The 22,640-nt window shown below is 37.8% G+C and overlaps 1 protein-coding gene across 1 annotated transcript; it reads right to left on the bottom strand.

Moving 5' to 3' along the window:
- Nucleotides 1–460: 460 nt before the first annotated feature.
- LOC110919876 lies at nt 461–2,731 on the bottom strand. Its single transcript, XM_022164123.1, has 2 exons — nt 1,444–2,731; nt 461–1,335 (listed from the first exon to the last, which is right to left on the bottom strand). The coding sequence occupies exons 1-2, from the start codon at nt 2,729–2,731 to the stop codon at nt 461–463; spliced, it is 2,163 nt and encodes a 720-aa protein (XP_022019815.1).
- Nucleotides 2,732–22,640: the final 19,909 nt, after the last annotated feature.

Here is a 22,640-nt window from a genome sequence, read left to right as displayed (position 1 = left end):
TTGTCGCTTGATGCCCGTATCTTCTTCTTCTCTTCATAAAACGGTTGTCTCGCGAACATATTGTACCTATAAATTCTAACCCTTGTGTAGAAGCATGCTTCTCACAACCATTGAAATTTGTTAGCTACTTAGTTCTACCATTTTTATGAAAGTGTTACCAAATCATGCGTTAAATTACCTTGATTTTTGTGGGAAAAAATGTACAACAATAACAGCCCTAACTCACTTTCGTAGGAATCACGGTTGCATTTAGCGTATGCAACAAGCCCTTTTAAACCCCCCAATAGCTTGGGAGGATGAGAGGTCTCGTGAGGGTTATATAGGGAACACACCCACAACGTTCATTTAACTACTAAAACGAAATAACAAAATTGTACAACAACAACAATACTAACTAAACTACGGAAAACACTAAAACGAAATGCGAAATAAAATATACAACAACAATTAACTTACCACCTCATGGTGGTCGAATGGCATGCTTGCCGTCCACGAGCTCCTCAAAATCAACCACCGGTGATTCGTACCATTTGTTGCCAAACGGTCCAAACTTCCTCACTTCCTCTTCCTTCTTCTTTTCTTGAGGCGACTTCTTCGCCTTCTTCTTCTTGACCGGTTTCTTCTTTGGTTCTCCAAACCTACCAACCATAGCACACACCTTTTTGTTTGGATTCATGTCCTTTTTAGGACACTTATCCTCACCGAGCGGGTTAGTGAAATTTGGAAAAACATTTAAATTTAATTCCCGGTCCCTAAACTTCATGCTTACCGTTCCCGTTGCACAATTTATTATGGCATTAGCAGTTGCCAAGAACGGTCTACCCAAGATAACTACCGGTTGGGTATCCTCAACACAACCAACATAGTCTACTACCAAAAAGTCAACTGGGTAGTAGCAATCATCCACCTTAATAATCACATCCTCCACCATCCCCCTTGGATGCGTGGGAGTCTGATCGGCCAATACCACGGGAGTATCAAAATTTTTTAATGGACCAAAATCGTATTGGTCATACAAACTCCCGGGTAAAATGCTCACACAAGCTCCAAGATCGAGGAGCGCCCTCTCAATTTTGAAGGTTCCAATTTGAATTGGAATAAGAGGATCTCCCGGATCTTGAGCTTTTTGAGGAAGGGTACTCGATAGAACGGCACTAACATGTGATATCAAATCAACCGGTTCGGGTAATTTGTTGTGCCGTTTTTCGATGCTTAACTCCTTTAAGCATTCCACATGAGCCGGAACCTTTTTAATGTCATCGAGTAACGGTAAATTAATTTTTGCTTGTTTAAAATTTTCCCACCTCTCATCCTTCGGTGGGTACCATTCCTCAACTTTTGATGCATTAATCGGTTTAATTTGATTTAAACAATTTTCACAAAAAGAATTTTTATTCATTTTTTCAATTTTAATTTGTGAAATCGTTTCTTGTTCATTTTTACTTTCCAACTCATCTCTTGTATTTCCCACTACACCATCAACGCATTGTGGTGGAATGCTTTCAACACTACTACAAACCTCATCATTTGAAAGAAGACTTACCGCGCTAATGTGCACATTCCTCACATTGCCCGTGCTTGAACTTTGATGCTTAGGGTTCACCGTGGTGTCACTTGGGAGCTTTCCCACACTCCCCCTCAGTTGTGCCATTTCCTCCGCAAGTTGGCCCACTTGTTTTGCTAATGCTTCATGCGATTTGTCCCGAATTTCATTCTCTTTCTTGGACTCTTGCATCATTGAAAGCATTGCATCCATCTTTGCATTCAAATCACCACCACCTCCTTGATTATTCGTCAACCCGTGACCATCTTGGTTGTAACCTCTTTGGCGAGTTTGGTGCGAATACCCGCCTTGATTTCCAGATTGGAAATTCGGATTCATTTGGTTAGAGGCATTACCATACCTAAAGTTAGGATGGTTCCTCAACCCGGGGTGGTAAGTGTTAGAGTTCATATCATATTGCCTTCGGTCCCCATACACTTGATTCACCTCCACGGTGGCTTGACAATTCTCGGTCCGGTGACCGATGTCACCACATTCTTCACATACGCTATATTGTACCGCACCCACTTCCTTCTTCTTCATGCGGGCCAATTCCCGCACCAACGTATCAATCCGATCCTTAGAACTTGCATCACGATCGGGCCATGACCTTGAGGTAGGGTGCTTTTTGGCTCGGTCGGCCGATTCCTTTTCCTTTGATCGTTTGCTCATCCGCTCCAAAAACTCCCAATCATCATCTTCATGGTTGCTTAGAAGGGTCCCATTGCTCGTTGATTCAAGTCGGTTCCATGTGTTGTCGTCCAAACCCTGTACAAAGCATTTGACCAATTCCCACTTTTCTATTTGATGATGTGGGCACTTTCGCATCAACTCCCTAAATCTTGTGAAGGCTTCATGCAACGGTTCGCCCGACAATTGGTGAAAAGACCTAATTTCATCACGAGCATCGTCGGTCTTTGCCATTGAATAATACTCATCCAGAAAAGCTTGTTGCATTTCTCCCCATGTGCGAATGCTATTGGCCGGAAGTGTAAGGAACCATTGCTTCGCTTTGTCTTTCAATGAAAATTGGAACAAGCGAAGTTTGACCTCCTCTAGTGCGAAGTTATGCCCCCCAATAGTGTTGCAAATGGAAGAAAACTCCGCAAGATGTGTGTAGGGCTCATCGTTAGACCTCCCATTGAAATGAGGAATTATGTTGATGTAATGTGGCTTACAATCAAACATTCTCCTTTCGCACACTATTGGAGAGTTATTCTCGGTCACTATCGGTCGGAAACAGTCATTCACTCCCCGTAGAGGTTGTTGCCTACGTTGTGGACCATTAACTTCTTGATCGACCGGTCTTCTATTATCCCGTCTTTCACCTCTTCGATCCTCCCTTCGATTATCCCTTGGGTTACCACCTCCCACGAAACGAGGAATCCGGTTAGGGTTTGCATTGTTGTTATTATAAAACCCATCATTCCGGTTTCGTTGGTTATTGTTCCGTGGTTGACGGTTGTTCCCATAACCATCATTTCTTCCACCTCCGTAACCGTATTCATCGTCCCCAACGTAATTGGCATTTTGGTAGCCAAATTCCTCATCATCATACCTTCTAGCGTTATAGATGTTTCCCCTATTCACGTAGCCCCAATCTTCATCATCGTTAACCCGATCATCGTAGTACCCCCCATCGTCCGAATTTTCCGTATGAATGCTTACATGTTCCGGCGATTGATAACCGGGAACACTATACGGTTCATCATCGGGGATTGCATCCCTTAAATCATCGATGTTGAAAAACGGGTCTTCATTTGCGGGATTGCCGCGATCACGGTTACCTCTACGATCCGAATTGACATTCTGATAATCAAGGTTGATAGGTAACGATGCTTGTCGGTGAAGGGTTTGTTGTTGAGGTGTTCGTTGGGTGTTGTTGGTATTTTGGTTTCGGAAAGGTGGAGTGGGTGGTCTAGCGTTGGTGTTACCACCCGGTTGTTCTTGAGGTATAGGTTGGGTGTTTTGAGCGGGATTAAAGTTGCTCCGGTATTGGAATTGGTTCTGGTTTTGATTGGAGTTTTGATTCGCCATTGAATCGGTTTCAATGGTCGGCGTGAGTGGTGGTGTTTGGATGGTTTGATTAGAAGCAAGAGTTGCTTCTAACCGGCTTGCTAGGTTCCTTCTTGCGAGTCTTTCGATTTCCGGTTCGTAGACTAAAGGTGAAGTCCTCCCGGAGTTCCGCGTATGCATGCACTACCTGTAACCTGCACAAGTAACACACCCCGCGTAACAAGGAAAAAGACAAATACAAAAAGAAAGCTAAACAGCTTAAACAGTTAATCACACAAATTCAAACAATATCCAAACACAAAGCGCACGCACTCCCCGGCAGCGGCGCCAAAATTTGATCGGAGTGTCGCGCTCCGGTCAAAGATAATATTTATAAGCCCAAATTACCCTTAACAATGTGTTAGTGGTAGCAAGGGGTCGATCCACGAAGAGTATGTGGTTTGTGTATGGATTTGACAGAATTATAAAGAATTGTCACAATTATGAAGCTTGCTAAAGTGTTTTTGTATTTTTGTTTAATAAAAAGATGTGAATTTGAACTACTGAAATTGGATTAATTAATTAACTACTACTAATTAACGATTGCAAGAAAATTGGATACTAGAACAATAATGATAAAAAGGAATCACACCCGGTTTCGGTAATTGCTAACCTAGGATTTCTACAAGTTTTAGTTTCAACTCAAATGCATTTGATTAACGGGTTTAGTGTACCGTGACTTAGGTGCTACTAACTATCAACGCCCCGAAGAACGGACAAAAAGACACTTTGTAATCAACACAAGTAAATCCTAACAATGACAATGTACAATTACATATCACCGTTTCGCAAAGTCATAACTTTTAACATCGCTCGACAATTCACAAATTCGTAACAAATGTAATACTATTGTCAAGAGTTTCAAAAACCAAATACAAATTGTCACTAAGATGAAACAAGAACAAATTGAAACCCTAAAATTAACAACTACCTACACCGGGGTGAAACCGAGATGATTAGCCGCTCATGGTTGATGCAACTTGATCACCGGATGTTTGGAATGCGGATGGAGTCATCTTGAAGCTTGATTGGAGGATTGGTGAATGATGAAGGTTGGTGATGGATGATGATGGGTGGATGGATCAATGGATTGATGGCTAGGGTTAGGAATCAAGATTGTGATGAATGATGGTAGATGATTCTTGCTTCGGATTGGAGATGTAGTGATAGATGGAATTGGAGAAGGAATGGTGGGTGAATTAGGCTCCAAGAACAAGATTCAAACTCAATTTTTAGTGTAACCCCCGTATTCAATGAAAGAACACCAATCAAAATCGATATTAGCCTTTAAATTAACAACATTCGCGTTTTGAAAATCCACTACCCGTCGCCGACGGGCCTGACCCCGTCGCCGACGGGTCCCCAAAACTGCATGTGTAGCCGACGGGCTAAATGACTGGATACGGGTGTTCTTGGCTTACGGGCATTTCCCGAACCCGTGGGGGACGGCCTATGCCCGTCGCCGACGACTTGTCCAACTCCGTTTCTCCAATTTTTCGCTTCTTGAACTCCCGGTTGACCCGTTTAATGTCCCGGTGATCCGTAAAGCTCCCGAAAAGCTCCTTAAACTTCATTAAACCTACAAAACACAAATCTAATTAAAAGTAGGCTATTCAAGATTAAAAGTCAAGTAAAAACATCAACTTAAGCATTAACGAACGCCGGTTTTCAACCACGCATCAACGTACGCCATAAGGCTGGATTTCGAAAACACCGACAACACTGCCGAATATGAAGCCCTCATGGCAGGGATGAGGCTGGCACAAAAAATGAAAGCAAGGCATGTGGAAGCTAGCACTGACTCACAACTGGTAGTTAAACAGTACCAAGGAGAATATGAAGCCAAAGACAACATCATGGCTCAGTACGTAGCGAAAGTAAAGGAAACAGCCAAAGCTTTCAAGACTTTCAGATTAGAATACATCCCCCGAGGACGGAACAGAAAATCTGATGCCCTCAGTAAATTGGCCTCGGCGGCATTTGACCACCTGGCAAGAGAAGTCAAAGTAGAAGTCTTGAATGCCCCTCCCTCGACATGAAGGAGATAACCGCAATCGAGAATACACAGGAAACATGGATGACACCGATCCTGAAGTTCCTCAGGGACGGGACGTTACCTGAGGGAGACTGGGCGGCCAGGGAGGTGAGGGTCAGGGCCCTGCAGTATGAACTGATTGACGGAGAGTTGTATCGACGATCATATCTGGGCCCGTCCCTGAAGTGTGTCGATACGGAAGAAGCCGAGTATGTGATTAGGGAGATGCACGAGGGGATTTGTGGAATGCATTCGGGGCCAAGGACGATAGTAACAAGGGCAATGAATGCGGGGTTCTATTGGCCACGAATGTATGAAACAACATCTGAGGAGATCAAGAGGTGTGATAATTGTCAGGTACATGCACCAATGACCCACCAACACAAACACCCCATGATACTAGTCTTAACGTCCTGGCCCTTCCAAAAGTGCGCCATCGACATAATCGGGCCATTCCCGGAAGGTCCAGGAGGGGTCAAGTATGTGGTAGTGGCCATCGACTACTTCACCAAGTGGATCGAGGCGAAGCCCCTGGCAAAAATTACTGGGGAACAGATGAGGAGGTTCGTGTTAGACAACATCATCTGCAGATATGGGGTCCCAAAGGAACTGGTGAGCGATAATGGGGTCCAATTTGCTGGAAGGCCTTTCAAGCCATGGTGCGAGCAGATGCAAATTCAGCAAGTGTTTACATCCGTCACTCATGCCCAGAGCAACGGATTGGTAGAAAGAGCTAATCAAAGTGTCATCAAAGGAATAAAGGGAAGACTCGGAAGAAAACAAAAAGGACGGCTGGAAGAACTACCATTCGTGTTATGGGCATACAGGACCACTCCTAAAAGTTGCAATGGGGAGACTCCTTTCAGCCTGACCTACGGGACAGAAGCTGTCATCCCAGCTGAGATAGGATCCCCAACTACCCGAATGAGGCTCCGGAAGGAGAAAAATGAGCAAGACCTCAGGATGAACTTGAATCTCTTGGAAGAAAGAAGAGAAATAGCAGCAGTCAGGGAGGCCAAATACAAGAGGCAGCTGGAAAGTTACTACAACGCCAGGATGAAGAAGCTCAACCTTGTCCCAGGGGATCTAGTTCTCAGAGCAAATGAAGCCAGCCTGCAAGAAAGCACCAGAAAGCTAGGCCCTAACTGGGAGGGACCTTACCGAGTCATTTGGGCAAACGGCAAAGGAAGCTGCAAGTTGGAAACACTCGAGGGCAAGGAGGTCCCCAGGACCTGGAATCTCATGCAGCTTAGGAAATATCACATGTAAGGGGCTTGCCCCCAGGGAAAATGGCCAAGAGCCACTTTTGTAACATTTAATTACTAATCTGGGGTTCCCTAAGGACAGATCTTTTGTAAAAATTTACGCTGGGAAGTATAATCCCAAAGAAGTGAATGAAAAACGGACAGTCAACATGTCCTCTTTTGACAAAATAACGGGTATTATACCTAGGCAGACGTGCCTAGAAACACCATAAAGCCTACTTAACAGGCAAACACACGTGCACAGAGCATATCAAACATGCCAAAAGCCCAGCTATGGGGCAAAAAGGGTCTAGCTAACCCAAAGAAAACGGACAAAAATGTAAACTATAAACATAATCTCACATTATGAACTTGTCCAGTGATTGGCCTCGAACAGACAATCCATGTTTACTAAACAAACCACAAACACAATACATCTTTGTAGACTAAGCTACAAAAAGAAATCGTGTTTCATTCATTTACAGAACAAATGTACAAAGAAAAGCCTCGAAAAACTTTGGCCAACATGCAAAACAACAAAGCACAACAAGCTCGAGAACTAAGGCTCAACTCTTTGTAAAATGGTCCAAAGGTCTTCAGGAAAAACACCGCCTTGATCCTAAGCAAAAGCCCCTGCAAAAGCAACAAACACAACAAAAAGTATGCAAACAACAGGGCAACAACACAGGATCACAAGTTGCATAAGTAACTACTAAGGGGACCCCCACACAAAGGTCTCAAAATCATCTAAACACAAAAAAGTTCAAAAGTATCCCAAGAAAGGTAGTTAGTTAGGTTACAACCATATCGAAGAAAAGCAAATGTTCAGGAATTACTGGGGTACACCCCCGGACAAGGACGGCGGAGAAGAGGGACCTGCAGAGGCAAACAGGGCTTTCAGTTCGTCTATTGATATCAAGGGATGTTCCAGGATTTTCCTCAGGATAACGGGGGTCTTGCTTCCAAACTCCTCATCTCACTTGGCTAACTTCTTCTTAGCCTTGGAGTTGTACAACGAAGTCTCTTTCCTGCCCAAACCCTGGGCAGAATAAGCATAACCATCCTTCAGACCGGCCTGGTAGCCAACATCCCGGTAAGCCCTGTATATCTCCTCCAAACCACTCTTAAAGTCCTCCGACTGGGCAACCGCGGCAAGGAAGGCTCCAAAACCTTCAGTAATCAGCCAATGCTTTTCCTTCGCCAATCGCTGATTGTCGTCGGAGGTTATCCCGTAGTCCGCGTACATGGTGTTGAGCTGCTCCTGGGAAACGGAGCCAACCTCCTTTAAGTACTTCAACTCAGCAACCAACTCTTCTTTCTCCCTCGTCAGCACCGCCATCTCCTGCTCCCAGGCTCGCTCCTTCTTCTCCAACATGGCTCCAGCCCCCTGGAGAGAAGGTCAGTTTATATATAAAAAAAAGGGAGGGGGAGGAGGAAGGATTGTACACCTTCTCCTCCTGTAACTTCCTCTCAGCTTCAACCACCCGGCACCTAAGTCCGGCAGCAACAGATTGGGAAGCCTTAAGCTCAGCCTTGAGTCCCTCGTTAGCCCTCCTTAGATCGTCAACCCTCTGCAACATACCAGCACCCCTAAAAAGCTCTCACAAAGGGACATGCTGTATTGGTCCTCGAAAAGGTCGTCCCTCAGAGCAGAATTCACGAATTTATGTGAGGGAGGAACAACATGGTTCAGGAAGTCCCGAGCAGCTTCGGGAGTCCCTATCACCGAAGAACTAGTCACCTTCCATTTGGGGACGTAAGTGAGAGGGATAACATCTGCAAACAGGGGAGCGAGAGGGGATCGATGAGCGGGACCTTCAAGAGGAGTGGGTTTACTGGTCCCAGTAGCATGAGAAGGCGAGAGCTCAAAAGCTGAGGAGAAGCGGGCTACGCCCACCTCAGAAGCCTTATCCCGAACATGGGAAGAAGAGGGACCGGTAGGAATCTCTATGGGATCCTGAGAACTCCCCTGCAAAACAAGGATAAGATATCAAAAACAAGACAAAGGCAGAGAAAAGGAACGAGAAGAAGAAAAGACCCACCAGTAAAGGCATGCTCACAAGACTCGAAGACCTCAAGTGTTTAGACAAAGAGCCTTTGACCCCGACAGGGGGAAGATCAAAAACAGCCTTCGACGAAGGAAGGGGCTTCTGACCACTGGCACTTCGAAGTCTTTGTCGGATATTACGGGGAGCGGGGGCTGGCTGAGGACTTACAGATTTTCTCTTGCGAACTAAACGGATTTCCAAATCTTCATCTTCACTCTGATCAGCATGCTGGACAGGGGGAAGGTCAGGGGAACTTTCCTCCTCATCAGAGGGGTTCCCCTCGTCACCTCCCACAGTGACAGAACCCCCAACCTGGGCAGATCCCCCTGTAACCAACGCTGCCCCACTCCGGCTCAGACCCGGAACAACTTCACCATCAACCATGAACTGCACATCCTTGGAGTCTCCCTGAAGCAACCTCCATAAAGTCAACTCTGCAGGAAAAAGACGCTAAAGATGACTACACAAAGATAAAGAAGCAAAAACAAACAAATGCAGACCTGAGACGAAAAAATACCTTTTTTGCCAAAGAAAGCTTTGGGACGAACAGGGTAAGAGGGACTCAATCCACCTATAGCCAAAATACCCTCGAAAAAAGTGAAAGCCCTGGTAGGATGCTCATACATACGCTTCTACTGAACAGTCTCGTTCGCCGATAAGGAAGGAACAACATCTTCGATGGGAGTATCAGCATCCCTGGGCAAAGGGGATTCTGACATCATAGCAGCAGAGACAAAAATAAACCTACTTTTCCAATCCTTCGGGTAAGTAGAAGTAGGCATGAAAGAGTAACAGGGTTTTGACACGTTGTTCTGCCTCTTGGCAAAGGTAAACCAATCTCCATCGGAGATCAGCTTGTAAAACATGCAGAACAGGGGAATGGAAGGCTCACCGGAGATAGCAACACAAGATAATTCGAAATGTACTACTCTCATCCACCCTAAAGGATGCAACTGAGAGAAGTGAACCCTAAAATGGTGAAGCAAATCGACTTTAAAAGAGGAGAGTGGATATCGGACCCCGCAAGAGGAGAAAGCTAGAGTATAAAGAGGGATCACATCCGGCGTAAACACCGCCGATTCATCAGGATCCGGTAAGGTAGGAGAAAACTGTTCAGGGATGGCAAATGTCTCGACAAAAGACCTCAAATATTTTGCCGTCAGGACTGATTTGATTACAGAACGGCCGGAACGACTCATAGTCGGAAGAAGAACGGCGATCGAAGAAGAAACGGTGAGCGAAAGGAATTGCGATGGAGAAAAAAGGGAATCTGAAAGGTTAGATAGAAAAATTTGAGAGGGCATAGGGTATTTAAAAAGAGGGCAACTGACATGCAGATAACCGTCCCATCATCAATCTCGTCAAAATTCAAAAAAGGGGCACGTGTTGATAAGGGGATAACTCCCGCTATAGGTGTCCGGCGAAATAATGGCTAGTGGGGGCGATTGATTACAACTGACCGGGAGAGGGCCCACACACACAAAAAGAAAAACTACTCTTTGAACAGTTATGACTCAGCCCCGGATCATGAGCCTCGGGTCTCAGAACCAGGGGCTAAAGATGACTTGACGACGGGCCAGTGGGAAGGCCCACTTTACCCGCTCTGGATTATCCTCACGAAGGCCCAATTATACGAAAGCCCACGTAATAGAGTTATCTTGCCCATTAAGGTTTCTCTCCCTTTGTCAAAGGCGGGAAAACCAGAAGCAGAGAATGCAGGCTTCATTTAATATTGATATGAAGAGGATCTCGGCTGGCACATGTACTTTCCGGCTAGGGCATTAAATGAGAAGATCATCTTACCGTTAGGGGTGAGACACGTGTCTGCACCCCTCGAGGACTCACCGGATTCGTTGGATCATCTAAGTAAAATATCCCACATGCTAGATAAGGGCTGGGTATTATATAAGAAGAACAATGAAGGACGTAAGGTATGGGCAGGAGACTATCTCATTTACTTGATCCTCATTTACTACTCCTATATTTATTTCCGACCAATATTCTTATTTATTACGCACATACATTCCATTCGTTTGATTCACACCTACGAGGAAATATTCCGGTGACACACTCATCGGAATAAGCTCCTCTATCTTTCCGGCAAGTTTACTTACTCTCACGCCGGAGCTTGGTCACGGATCCCCCCTCCGGGGTCCTCCGTGGCGAGGCTAACGGTTTGTTCTTTTGTAGTAACGGAGATAAAGGCTCTCGACGTCAGTGAAGATCCATCTAACGTCATCCGGGAGTTGGGTATTCGACAATTAGACCATTTAAAAGCTACACGCGGTGTTATGATAGCCATTTTTCCTCAAAATTGACTAAGGAGAGAAGCAAACTGTAACATTAATAACCTCTTCCTTAATCTTTTGCAAAAGAAAGAAAAGAATAAAACAAGACAATAATTTGTTGCGCTAGCTTGTGAGTGCACTATGACTTTTCAACATCTGCAGTTCATTCCATTCCCTTCGCTACACTCGACTTAAACTGCCTACGAATGTTTTATAATGTCAAATCTAAAACTATTAAAAATACATTTTGATATTAAAAGTTGATGCAACTTGACAAGTTTTTTGGTTTATGATTATTATAACAAAAAATAGTAATAAAAGAAGGATTAAATACTTTTTATTCTTCAAAAGTTGATATTAAATCACATTTACATAAACAATATCGAAATATACTATTTTTTTAGAAGAACAGCGTAACAATCAACATCACATATTAGTTGAAAGCAACTTACTAACACAACTCCATTATTTAAACCTAATTTCCACCTAATAAATAATTTAACTCTTCATTATCGTTACAATTTGTTGCAACTAATGTTGACAAAACCTTTTTTATTATTTTTTTTAAAAGAAATGGTTGCAACAACTCAACATTTTTAATATTCTTTACATTATTGAACTTTTTTAATCACTAGTTAACTTAAACATATTAATTAGTTTATAGTTTTTATTTGAATGTTTCAGTGTTAACAAATCCACTTGGACTTGAAAATAAGAACAAAATCACCATTCTACATTACGTTTTTCGGTCTTGAACCATCTAAATCAGGTGACCGAAGCGTGACCAGACTGTTAACGAACCGAGGAAAGACCAACCGTCAGTCTTCGATCCCACTGTTAACATTTTCACCCTAAGTTTAAATTTAAGTTTAGTAATAACAAGAAGTATTTTCTATTCAAATCAAAGTAAAGAAAAACCAGAAACAGAACAAAAGAGACATGTTAAACTGGTAAATATGTAAAGATATTTTTTTTTCATAAAAAAATATTAAAACTTTATTGCTATTCTAGAGAATTTTCATAACTTATTCATCAAAAACTTATACACAGTAACCTTCTATTTTATACAGCAAATCCTGTGCTTCTGATGATGAATTTGATGTTGAAGTTAGAGCATTCATATCGAGCTCCCTAAAAATATACATACATTCCATTAAAAACAACTTCTATATCAATATATTTTCACTAAAAACAAATATTTTTTCTCTCTCCTTTTTAATTAAATAATATTTTTATACCTTTATCATTACATTTTTCTCTCTTCTTCACTCACAACCACTTTCATTATATATTAAAAAATTACTAGTAGGGTACCCGCACGATGCAGCGGGGCGGCACTTTGCATTGTGGCACTTGTTTCTGGTAGTTTTCTTATTAGTATAATAATTATGATAACATTATTGTGGAGGATATATATCATAAGTGTTACAGATATGTAAAGTTTTGTTTTTTTATAAAAATTAATAATCAAAAGACAAAAAATATTGTTTTTTTATAAAAATTAATAATCTAAAGACAAGAAATAAAAGATAAGTTGTTATAATTGTTATAAAGTATAATTTTATTCTTTAAAGTTCGTAACTTTTATTAAATATCCACATAGTACTCATCCAATACACTTTAAGTTTAAAATTTTCGTTTTTATAAAAATAAAAAATAGTATTTGACTCGTAAGTACATTTTAGAGCTTTAACTTAAATTGTTAAATTTCGGTTTTTTACAAATATAAAAAAAATTATATTTTTATAAAATTTCAAGAACTGTTTTTTATAAAAAAAATATGATGTTAAGAGTTTATATCTTTATTAACTTTATATCATACTAAGTTCAGATTTTTAGTTTCTAACTAATCTTATCTATATAAGTCTACTTTTAACTTATAATCCCTAAAAATATGTAACACAATCTACCATGTATCTAGTTAAGTTGGTAAAGAATTCTTTTGAAACTGACTAATATTATCTATAAAAATTATAGTTGATCTTATAGTTACTAAAAATTCGCAACACCGTATTTATCTAATAAAGATTGTAAATTTATGGGGTATTTTATTTATATTAATTGTTACAAAAAATGTTTATAAAAGAATTATTTTGTTAAAAAAAACAAAATGTTTTGTTTATAAATAAGTAAAAAAAAAACGGTTTTACAAATGTAAAGTTTCGTTTTTAATAAAAAATAATAATCAAATAACAAAAAATAAAAGATAAGTTGTTATAGTTGTAAAGTAAGTTTATTTTGTTGGTTAAATGATAATGTTTATAATTTTATTCTTTAAAGTTCATAACTTTTTTTAAATATCCACACGGTACTCATTGAATAAACTTTAAGTTTAAAATTTTTGTTTTTATAAAAAAATAGTAGTGGACTCGTAAATACGTTTTACACCTTTAACTTTAATTGTTAAATTTCGTTTTTATATATATAAAAAATTATATTTTTATAAATTTTAAAAACAATTTTTATAAAAAATATGATGTTAAGAGTTTATATCTTTATTAACTTTATATTATAGTAAGTTCAGGTTTTTAGTTTAGCTTTAAAGTTTATTACTTTATTATTTTTTAATTAAGAAATACAAATTATTAGATTATCCAAAAATAGCTGCAATATTTTATAATTTCAGCTTGACTATATCTAACTGCAATATCTATTTATTGCAACTTTAGGATATTAACTTATATAAGTTCAATTGACTTGTAAATTTAGGATACTAACTTTATTTTGAACTTTATTAATATGGTTAATAATTGTATTATATTAACATCCAAAATAAAGTTCAAATACAAAATAAAATTTATTCATACGTCTAGATCAAACATAACAACTGCAAATGAAAAAAAAAACATAAAAACACTTGATAGATTTAATATTAAACTGCATGAAATCTGTTCCGCTTCTGAATTGACACTCGAGGTATTTTTAATTTGGTTTTCTGCTTTGTGCTTTAATCGACAGTATTTTCTAATTCCTCTTCTTTGTCATTGTTATCAGAATCGTCTAAATTAATAACCTCACTCCATTTCCATTCAGAGAGTCTCTTGGATCTCTTCCTTTGAGTCTCAAACTTCCGATCCTTAAAAAGGACAAAAATTGAATACAAAAGTTAAAAAAGATTAAATAAACCTTAAAATTACCTCTTCACTAAATTCACGTTGAAGATTAGACTTGTATGGACTAAACATTGCACCATAAGAAATAATATCAACACTTTTATCACCATCATCCTGCAATAAAACACACATATAATAACATAACGAACATGTTAATAAGAAAGATATACGCAAAAATAATACTTAAAAACCAGCAAAATCAATACCTTAGAAGCTTGTTCGACAAATGGGTTGTTTAAATTGGCATGTTCATCATGCATCTGAATATGAAAAATCAAATAAGTTAACATTCACATAATAGTAAATAAAAGAAAACAATTATTCACTGCTGCGATATAACAGAACTGACTTTAGAATTTTCAATCTCGCATGCTTGGTTTTTCGCAACAATTGAATTCAGAACTGGATCTATTTTTTTAACTTTGTTTAGCAATAGATATAGAGTGTCATGCTATGTATTTATAGTAGTAACTATACAAGTGCATTAGAGTTTAATTTTAGATTTGTCACCCCTTTGTTTAGGAAGTTTGGTGTGGTTAGTTTTAAGTTTTTATAAGATATATCTAAGTATAGATATTAGGCAGATTTAATAAAATAAAATGTGACACATAATATCTTCATTTTATAAAACGGTACTTTTAATTCTTTTTGTTTGCATAGATGGAGCACATCTTTGTAGATTAGATGCATTAGATCCCATGTATTAATTACTTGTACATTAAAGCATTGTCGACTTGTACCTTTTAATCCATGCGTCGATATTGAACAAGATAACTACCGAAACGTCGACAAAAATATGTAGGTCGTCATGCTATCTTTGATTTTTTTAAACAGTACAGTTTATAAAATATGTCAAGAAAACGTAAAAAATTATAAGTTTGTTGTGGAAGGATGAATTGTAACTAATTACCTATAATTTTGTTAAAATCTTAGGGATTTAGATGTAATAAGTTTAGGGGCTAAAAAATAAATAGTATTTAAAAGACTAAACTACCCTCATTTTAGGGGTCTTTCTATAAATAAAGAGGGGGGAAAGTTCTTATTTTTTGGGTATCTTAAAATGCCCCCTCCCCCTCATGCATTATAATATAGTGGGTGAACAGTGTCCCCCCAAATATACAGATGAACAGTAACATTTTCTCTCTCCTCCACTCACATTTGTTATTTATTGTCAATTTGTTATTTATTGTCAATTTTATTATATACATCTATAATGATTATATATACGTGTGTGTGCAACATAACACGTATAATTTAGTTATATTAATCATAAATAACTATATATTGTAATATTTGTTATCTAGTTAATATTTTTTATACCGAACTAATTATTACATTTATACAATAATAAGCTCGTTTAAACTCACAAGCCTTGTCGACATTGATATACGAAACTTGGGTTTTTGAGCTTGTTTAAACTCGACTTGATTTGAGTTTTTAGCGAATTGACCTTAGTAACTTACAAGCAACCTGACTCATTTAAATTTGAAGTTAGTTTTACAAGAAATTTGAACTAGAGTTATGGCTAAAGATATGCGATTCCTTGAGATATCATGTTTGTTCTCTTCAAGGAGAAACGGGGCAGGCAATATCATGATTATCAAAAGCAGGTGATCTTGTTTTCATTTCCTTTACAACATCAAAGAATATTTAAAGTACTTTTGTTATCAAATATCTTTTTATAAATTCTAAACATTCATGACTACATATGTAATATACACTTACTAGCCACCTATAATATATGGTCCTAACCTAGTTGATATCGTATATAATGATAATTAATATTATATACTTTAAGATAATCACACGTATTATAATATGGACTCTATGAATTAGCTTTATTACATAAAATATATCATTTAAAATTTAGTGTAGTTATTATTGCTATAACTAAGAGTCTAAGAGAAATAATTTGATTAGTATTCTTTTATTATTACTCTAATTGTACTCCTATAAATATTTGATAATAATACATAACATATTTTGATGTGTTTATTATTCTACGTGGTAACAAATTCTTAGTGTATTTTTTTTTCTATCCATCTCATCCCTCTTTGTCAATAGCGATACCAAATCTAGGTTGGTTGGCAACCCTTTTACCTAGTTGCTCTTTCGTATGACGATTTTCTTTCTCATTGTATCTCTTCCATGCATTATGGGACGCATGTATATATATAAAATATGTTTTATTTATTTTTCTCTTGATGTGTCATGTTACCGAGATTATAGGTTCTTTCATTATAAACGGATCTACTGCCACCATAGTCTTGTTCTTGTGCTTCTTGTCGTTGCCATTGTGGGCATAGATGATAGATATATCATCGTCGCTTGGCTCCGCAAAGTTATTTATTGTCTTAGTTTTTTATGGATTTTTTCTTATTTTTTCGTGATAGTATACCCTTCTTATTCTAACTACTAGAGGTGTTAAATAAAATATATTAGTTGGTGTTTATTGTAATAAATTTATATATCTTATAGTTAGAAGATACGAATCAAATCTATTTTTATTCTGATTATTCTTAATTAGTATTTAAAAAGTTTTGATTATTCAGTGAGGAAATAAAATGTGAGATTTCTTCTTTTAATCGTATTGGTGCATGAGTCATGATGTGTGATATTTTTTTATAGTGAATTGTTATTGTTATAAATGATTTTTTTATTCATAAAAACATATTAGTTCTTTTAATCGTATTGGTGCATGAGTCATGTTGTGTGATATTTTTATAGTGAATCGTGGTTACAAAAGAAATTTTTATTCAATCAAACATATATCTTTTTAAATATTCTTTTTGAAAGTAAATAACAATGTATTTAATCTCGTGGACTTAGTCGTAGTTTAAATATGATTGTCACATTACAACTAATTACAGAAATATTCAAATTTTCTTATATTTTCAAAAATCAATAATCTAGAAATTTGAAGTTTACTCTTTCTTTTGTACTACTTAATACAAGCTGTTATTATCATTATATGTAAGAAACATAATTTCTTTTTTTATAAGGCTATATGTTGTGGTGTTTGGAGAAAGACACCAGAAGTGCCACATCGGATCGGGATGGAGGGGAACACCACCCCCTCCCTTCATCCCTTGAACTTTCGGTATGATCATCGCCATGGTCCTAATCATCATGCTTGATACACACTCTCTCTCTCTCTCTTATGTTAAACACATATAAAAATGTGATGGGATAAGAGGATGACCACGACATAAGGGTGTAAGGGGTGCTCACCTAATAGGTGAGTCCCCCCTCTTACACGTAACCAACCAGAATAAGCCACGTCAACTCCCCTCTAACACTCTCCTAATACCCCTTTTTGATGGCGGCACTCCCCTATTAGGGGAGTTGTTTTTTTTTTTCCTAAAATGATGCATGTTTACAAATTAAAAAAAGATTAATAAAAATAAAAATTAAATAAAAGACATTTCATTAAATTAAAAAAAAAAACATTCGAACTAGAAAAAAAATACATTCAACCTAGAAAAATATAAAAACAAACTACTCGTCGTCCGAATCAACTTCAAGGTGAGGCAAATCTAAACTTCCGAGATGCTCAACGAGATCGTGTTTTAGCCTCCAATGCGTGTCTTCGTCAATGAGCTCCGTATAGGCTGTATCATCGAAGACGGGTTCGACTGGAGGATCTTGAATATGAACCGGTGCTATCGCCCTTCCGTCGTCTTTTATAATCATGTTGTGTAAAATAAGGCACGTATACACGATGGACCTTATCTTTCTCACCGTTTTCGAACGCATTGGACGATTTAGTATTCCCCACTTCGACTTTAACACACCAAACGCCCGTTCCACATCTTTTCTTGCGGCCTCGTGTTGCCTCTTGAACTTTTTTTCGTTCGGGTCGTGTGGATATGGAAAAGACTTCACAAACACGGACCAGGTAGGGTAGATCCCATCAGTAAGATAATACCCGCGTTTGTATAAGTGGTTGTTCACTTGAAATGGACAATTTGGCGCCGTTCCGTTTCGTTGAGCAAGAAATAACGGAGATTGTTGCAGCACGTTGATGTCGTTTTGTGAACCCGCTGGCCCACAAAAAGCATGCCAAATCCACAAATCTTGAGACGCTACCGCTTCTAACATAACCGTCGGGTATTGATGATCGCCTCTCATGTATTGTCCACGCAATTCTGTGGGGCACATTCTCCAGACGAAGTATGTACAATCCAGACTCCCTAACATACCAGGTAGGTGATGCCTCTCCTCATGAGCCTGATACAATAGCGCGACGTCGTGGCTCGTTGGTCTACGTAGGAATTCACCGCCATACCTTTTACATACCGTCTCGCAGAAATATTCAAGGCACTCACGAGAGGTCCTTTCAGACATATTTAAATACTCGTCCCCCTCGTCTGGTGGGTTACCGGTTGCAAGTTGTTTAATTGCCGAAGTAACCTTTTGCAACGGTGTAAAGCTTTTCTTCATTCTCCCGTCTAAGCCTTCTTGAAACCACTCGTCATACGCTTCCACGTCACTAACAATTTTTAGGAACAAAGACTTGGACATACGAAACCTGTGACGAAAAGTATCTTCACTAAATTTTGGATTTTCATCAAAATAATCGGCCATGAGTGTCTCGTGGCCCCCCACACGATCTCGACGGACATAATTTTTTTTACTAGACGATGCCGTGTCTAGTAGCTCCGCTTGTTGGATGAGATTTTGGAAGAAAATTAAGCTACTATCGCTTGACAATGCATCTCCATCGTCGGGAAAGTCGGGTAGGGTAGAAAGAAACGGAAACTTGGAATCCATTTTGTGTTTGAAAGATTTGAGTTTGAGAGTTTTGGTGTGGGTTTGAGAGTTGTGAATGTGGTAAAAAAAATGAATTAGGTTGGTTAGATATATATTGTTTAAAAAAAATTGATTTTTTTTTATAAATTCGACCGTTTGTCAACGGTCATATCTCGATCCACGCGCAAATTCAATCGGTGAACCCACACCCAAAACCCACCCCGATTCGGGACCCCGCGGTGATGGCGGCAGTGTTCCCGATCGGGGAAAGGCCTCACCGAATCTCCTCCCCGAGGACGCCCCGTACACCCTAAGTTTGAGGATGGAGAGAATGGTGATGTAACGTTGAGATGACAATGAATGATGAAAAGGGACCATAATGCATAGCCTAACTACTTAGGATAAGAGACATAAGAGTTAAATGTTATTTTAGTCTCTGTGGTTTTGACCATTTTGTTAATTTAGTCCAAAAGTTTCATTTTTCGTCTGTGGATCCAAAAAAGTTCCACTGTTGCCGTTTTAATCTACTGGGTTAACTTTATCTATTTTTTGTTAACGAGAAGGGCAATTCGGTCATTTTATAAGGCCTTGTTGCCCTTCTAGTTAACAAAATTACAAATAAAATAACCGAATTATCCTTCTCATTAACAGAAAAAATGTATGAAGTTAACCCAGTGGACTAAAATGGCAATGACAAAACCTTTTTAGACTCACAGACGAAAAATGAAACATCTGGACTAAACTGCCAAAATAGCCCAAACCACATGGAACAAAATGACATTTAACTCTAAAAATAAATTCCTTACAATTTTTTTTTCGAGTAAACTGCCAAAATGGTCTCTGAGTTTGGTCACTTTTGTCACTTTAGTCCAAAACTTAAACATTTTGAATCTGGGTCCCTATGGTTTCAATTTTATTGCCAATTTCATCCAAAAGCAAACTCTGGTCAGATTTTTCAGTTAACATCCATTTTTTTTTGTCTTTTTCTTCCCATTTTAATGAAGGGTAAAATGGTTAGATTTTTTAAATTTGTTATAATAAAAGGTTAAAATACTATTTTGCCCTTTATTAAAGGGAGGAAAAAGAAAAAACTGGATGCGATTTTAATTTTGGATGAAAATAGTAACAAAATTGAAACCATAAGAACCCAGATTCAAAAGGTTTGAATTTTAGACTAAACTGACCAAATCTTAGAAACCATTTTCACAGTTTACTTTATTTTTTCTATGCTTATTCATCTAAACATAAATTCCTTACATATATATTTTTTTTAAATGCTTATTCCAAGTTTTTAGAGTGATATTATATATATAACTAACTTAAAGTAGATAACTTTGAGAACTATCTATATACACTCGTTCAAAATTGCTATATTCTTCAAAGAGGAAGGTTGGTGAATACAAGACTATTCAATCAAGAAGTATAATAGTAAAATAATTGGTGTTTATTATGTTTGGAACTTGTTTTAGTCACAACAAATTTGTTTACCTAATTTTAAGAGTTAATTGTTCGGATGGTCCCTGTGGTTTCACATTTTATCACGTTTAGCTTCTATCTTTTGAAAATAGCAGGTATGCTCCCTATGGTTTGTTATTTTGTTACTCGGATAGTCTCCCGAGTAGATGTCAGTTAGTTTGGAAATAGCAGGTATGCTCCCTATGGTTTGTCATTTTGTTACTCGGATAGTCCCCAGAGTAAATGTCAGGGGACTATCCGAGTAACAAAATGACAAACCATTGAGAGCATACATGCTATTTCCAAAAGGTGGTGACTAAACGTGAAAAAACATGAAACTACAGGGACCATCCGGGCAATTAACTCTAATTTTAATTTACAAGATTTTCTATACGCTAGTAATAAAAATATATTAGTTAAATAAGATATCATTATTCCATATATAAATAAGAATGTTTTTTTTGTGCATGACCACTTGTATTTTGTGCTTTGAGAGTTTAAAAAAAAAACTTTTTTTTTTTACTTTTAACCCAAAGGTTTTTAGCTTTTGTAATTTTAATCTTACATAATTTTTTTTTTAACTTTAACCCAAAACTAAACTTGAAGAGTTAATTACTGTTTTCGTCCCTGTGGTTTGTCAAAAATCTCTATTTCAGTCCATTAATTTAAAAATTGCGATTTCAGTCCCTGTGGTTTCACTTTTGTAACCATTTCAGTCCACCTCGTAACCATTTCAGTCCCTGTACTTAACAGAATAATAGATTGAAATGGTTACGAAACTGAAACCACAAGGACTGAAATGGTTACGAAAGTGAAACCATAGGGACTGAAATCGCAATTTTTAAACTAATGGACTGAAATAGTGAACTTTGACAAACCACAGGGACGAAAACAGTAATTAACTCAAACTTGAATTTTTACTTTTAACCCAAAGATTTTTAGTTTTTGCAATTTTAACCTTACATAATTTGTTTCTTTTTTTTTTAACTTTAACCCAAAACTTTTTTTATTTGTAATTTAACTTCACAACTTTTGTCACTTATATTATTCATCTTTGGCAAATTTTTGTTTTATGTATAGTTCTAAATTTTTCGACTAAATACAACGCAACGTACGAGTGTGATTCAACTTTTTTATGTTTTGTTTCAAATTTTGCAAGTTAACATGGCGCAACGTGCATGTGTGGTTCATCGTTTCTTACCTCTATTTTTTCATGTTTGACAGGTTCGTCGCAACATGCAGATCCTAGGTCGAGTCAGTGTTGGTGGTCGATGACGGTTGTGTATCATTAGTACTATTTGAAACACCGTTTTACGCCCTGCCGCAACGCGGGGTGTGCTTTGGGGGTTTTCTAAAGAAAAAATGATTATGCATATGGTTGTCGTGACCTTGGCTTTGAGGGTTTTCCAAAAAAAATTGATTTTTTACTTTTCATCAAAAAGTATTTCATAAATTACTTTTAACCCAAAACTATTTTTTTTTACTTTTAACCCAAAACTTTTTATCTTTTGCAATCTTTTCTCGCAAATTTTTTTACTTTCAACTTTGGTCCTTTATAGTTTTCATTTTACGCAAATTTTTCGTTTTATGCTTGGTTCTAAATTTTGTGACTTAACACATCGCAACGTGCGTCTTCGGTTTAACGTTTTTACGTTTCGTTCTAAATTTTGCGAGTTAACACGACGCAACGTGCGTATGTGGGTGAACGTTTTTACATCGTCTATTTTTTTTCCGTTTGATAGGTTTAATATAATGTGTGGGTCCTAAATCGACTTAGTTATAACTAAAAAATCCTCGCCGCATTGCGACGGGTCTCAATTCTAGTTTCAATTAAGTACCAACGGACCAATAATTGAGTTGTATGGTAAGTGTAAGGACACTTGGTAAAAAATTGTGTATGAGTTTTGTCATAATGAAAAGTTATTCGTCTAAAGTGCACAACTAAAAGTTATGGGTAAAGCTAAAAAGATGTGGAGTGAATGAATATTATTACTATAAATTGGGATATAAAGAAAAAACAAAGCTGGATATTTATTGATAACGAAGGAGACGAGGAAACAAAATAGATATTGGATGCGAAAAAAGACTACCACAATGGTAAAATAAG

Source organism: Helianthus annuus, chromosome 16 (assembly GCF_002127325.2).
Source record: "Helianthus annuus cultivar XRQ/B chromosome 16, HanXRQr2.0-SUNRISE, whole genome shotgun sequence".
Taxonomy (NCBI): Eukaryota; Viridiplantae; Streptophyta; class Magnoliopsida; order Asterales; family Asteraceae; genus Helianthus; species Helianthus annuus.
The sequence above is the reverse complement of the archived record's forward strand: the minus strand, read 5'-3'. Positions and strand labels throughout refer to the sequence as shown.

Bases quoted from the DNA above. Each gene is read 5' to 3' on its own strand.
- LOC110919876 (XM_022164123.1), bottom strand. From the start codon at position 2,731: ATGTTTGATTGTAAGCCACATTACATCAACATAATTCCTCATTTCAAT. The intron at 1,336-1,443 runs GTAAAAATGAAC...ATGCATCAAAAG, and splicing joins TACAAGAGATGAGTTGGAAA to TTGAGGAATGGTACCCACCG.